Source organism: Alligator sinensis, unplaced genomic scaffold (assembly GCF_000455745.1).
Source record: "Alligator sinensis unplaced genomic scaffold, ASM45574v1 scaffold1919_1, whole genome shotgun sequence".
Taxonomy (NCBI): domain Eukaryota; kingdom Metazoa; phylum Chordata; order Crocodylia; family Alligatoridae; genus Alligator; species Alligator sinensis.
In genome coordinates this window covers 19,284-20,743 of record NW_005843577.1, presented here as the reverse complement: position 1 = coordinate 20,743, position 1,460 = coordinate 19,284, and the positions used below count along the sequence as shown (strand labels likewise).

Genomic DNA, 1,460 nt, shown 5'->3' with positions numbered 1-1,460 from the left:
GCGGCTTGTGCGGGGGAAGGGCCTCAGGCCAGAGACTGAGTGAGGACCTGCGGGCCGGGGCGGAGATGGGCAGGGGCTGCTTCCTCCTGCTCCTGGGCGCCGTCTGCACAAGTGAGTAGGAGAGAAATCCTTGGGGAACGTGCCCTCCTCCCGTGCTATTACACCTGCTAGGAGCCCAGGCAGCTCCTCTCGTGGGTGGTTCCTCCTGCGCTGCCCCTCTCCCCGTGCCCGGCGGGCCGTCTCTCCTTCCTGGACGCGCTTTTCCTCTCTCCCCAGCGGTCCGGAGCGCCGTGCTGCTGCGGCAGCATCCCCCGGACTTGGCCGTGTGGGAGGGAGAAGAAGTGACCTTCCAGTGCAGCATGGACGGAGGCTCCATGGGCTCCTATTACATGTACTGGTACCGGAAGGGGGAGCAGGGCACCCTGACCTGGATTTACCGAGAAGGGGACCGTTACGGCGACGGCTTCCCGGGGCGCTTTGAAGGGGAGACCGATAGCTCCGAGAACAGGTTCACGCTCCGGCTCCTGCAGGCGACGCGGGCGGACCGGGCCGTGTATTACTGCGCTGCGAGAGAGCACGGTGCCACCGCGGGGCTGCGGAGCCGAGCAAGAACTGGCGGGGAGGTTTTCTGCAAACCGCGAGCCCCAGGGAGCCGTGGGAAGCTCACACGAGCTTCCGAAGGGATCTCCTCAATCAAAGCAACACAGACACACTGGGTGGAGAGGACACACAAGCTGGGGTTGGCGTGTGACACGATATATGTGTGGACTGTTGTCCTGTCCCCATCTCACAGGGACCACATGGACAGGGGGAGATCGCGCAGAGAGATAAAGAGGAGCAGATGGATATTACTGGAAAGAGAACAGACAGACGGGTGGGCACGGGTGGGGCGGACAGCCAGGGAAAGATAGGACGGTAAGTGCTGCTTGGTATCTGCTCACGGAGGAAACGCAATGTGAGTCAGTAACACAAGGACTGACGGGAAGGCGGCGCGCTGGCACCATTGTCCCTCTTTGGCGCTCGGGAGACTGCAGGAGATCTCGGCAGCAGGGCAGACACTGGGAGGGACCTAGAAATACGCGCCTGCAGAGCCACAGGGCAGCCCCCAGCCGAAAAAATGTGCCGGGAATAAAGACCTGCCCGCTTGCTCTCCCACATTCAGAGCCGACCCCGCTCGGCCTCAGTCTGTCAAGGCCTTCCCTTCACACCGTCCAGGTACACCCGGCACATCCGCGGCCCCGGATCCCATGCAAGACAACGAGCCTTTGGTTGCAACGATGCGCCTCTCCAGCACAGTCTCATGGGCCATGGCCAAGTACCAACCTGCCTCGTTGCGGTGCGGGCAGGCGAGTGAGGGCTGAATGCGGTACAGAGCTGTGGGAGAGAATAAAACGCAAGAGCCCCTGGTCATTGGTTCTTTGAGGCCAGTCCCGAGGCGGGGTCACAGGACTCCACAGAAC

At 62.5% G+C, this 1,460-nt stretch overlaps 1 gene segment (V, D, J or C); it reads left to right on the top strand.

Moving 5' to 3' along the window:
• Window positions 1-65: 65 nt before the first annotated feature.
• Window positions 66-1,460, top strand: part of LOC112548824 — a 1,622-nt gene continuing 227 nt past the window's right edge. Inside the window, 3 exon segments of the V gene segment in view lie at window positions 66-111; window positions 277-566; window positions 794-915. Coding sequence covers window positions 66-111; window positions 277-566; window positions 794-915 — 458 coding nt within the window.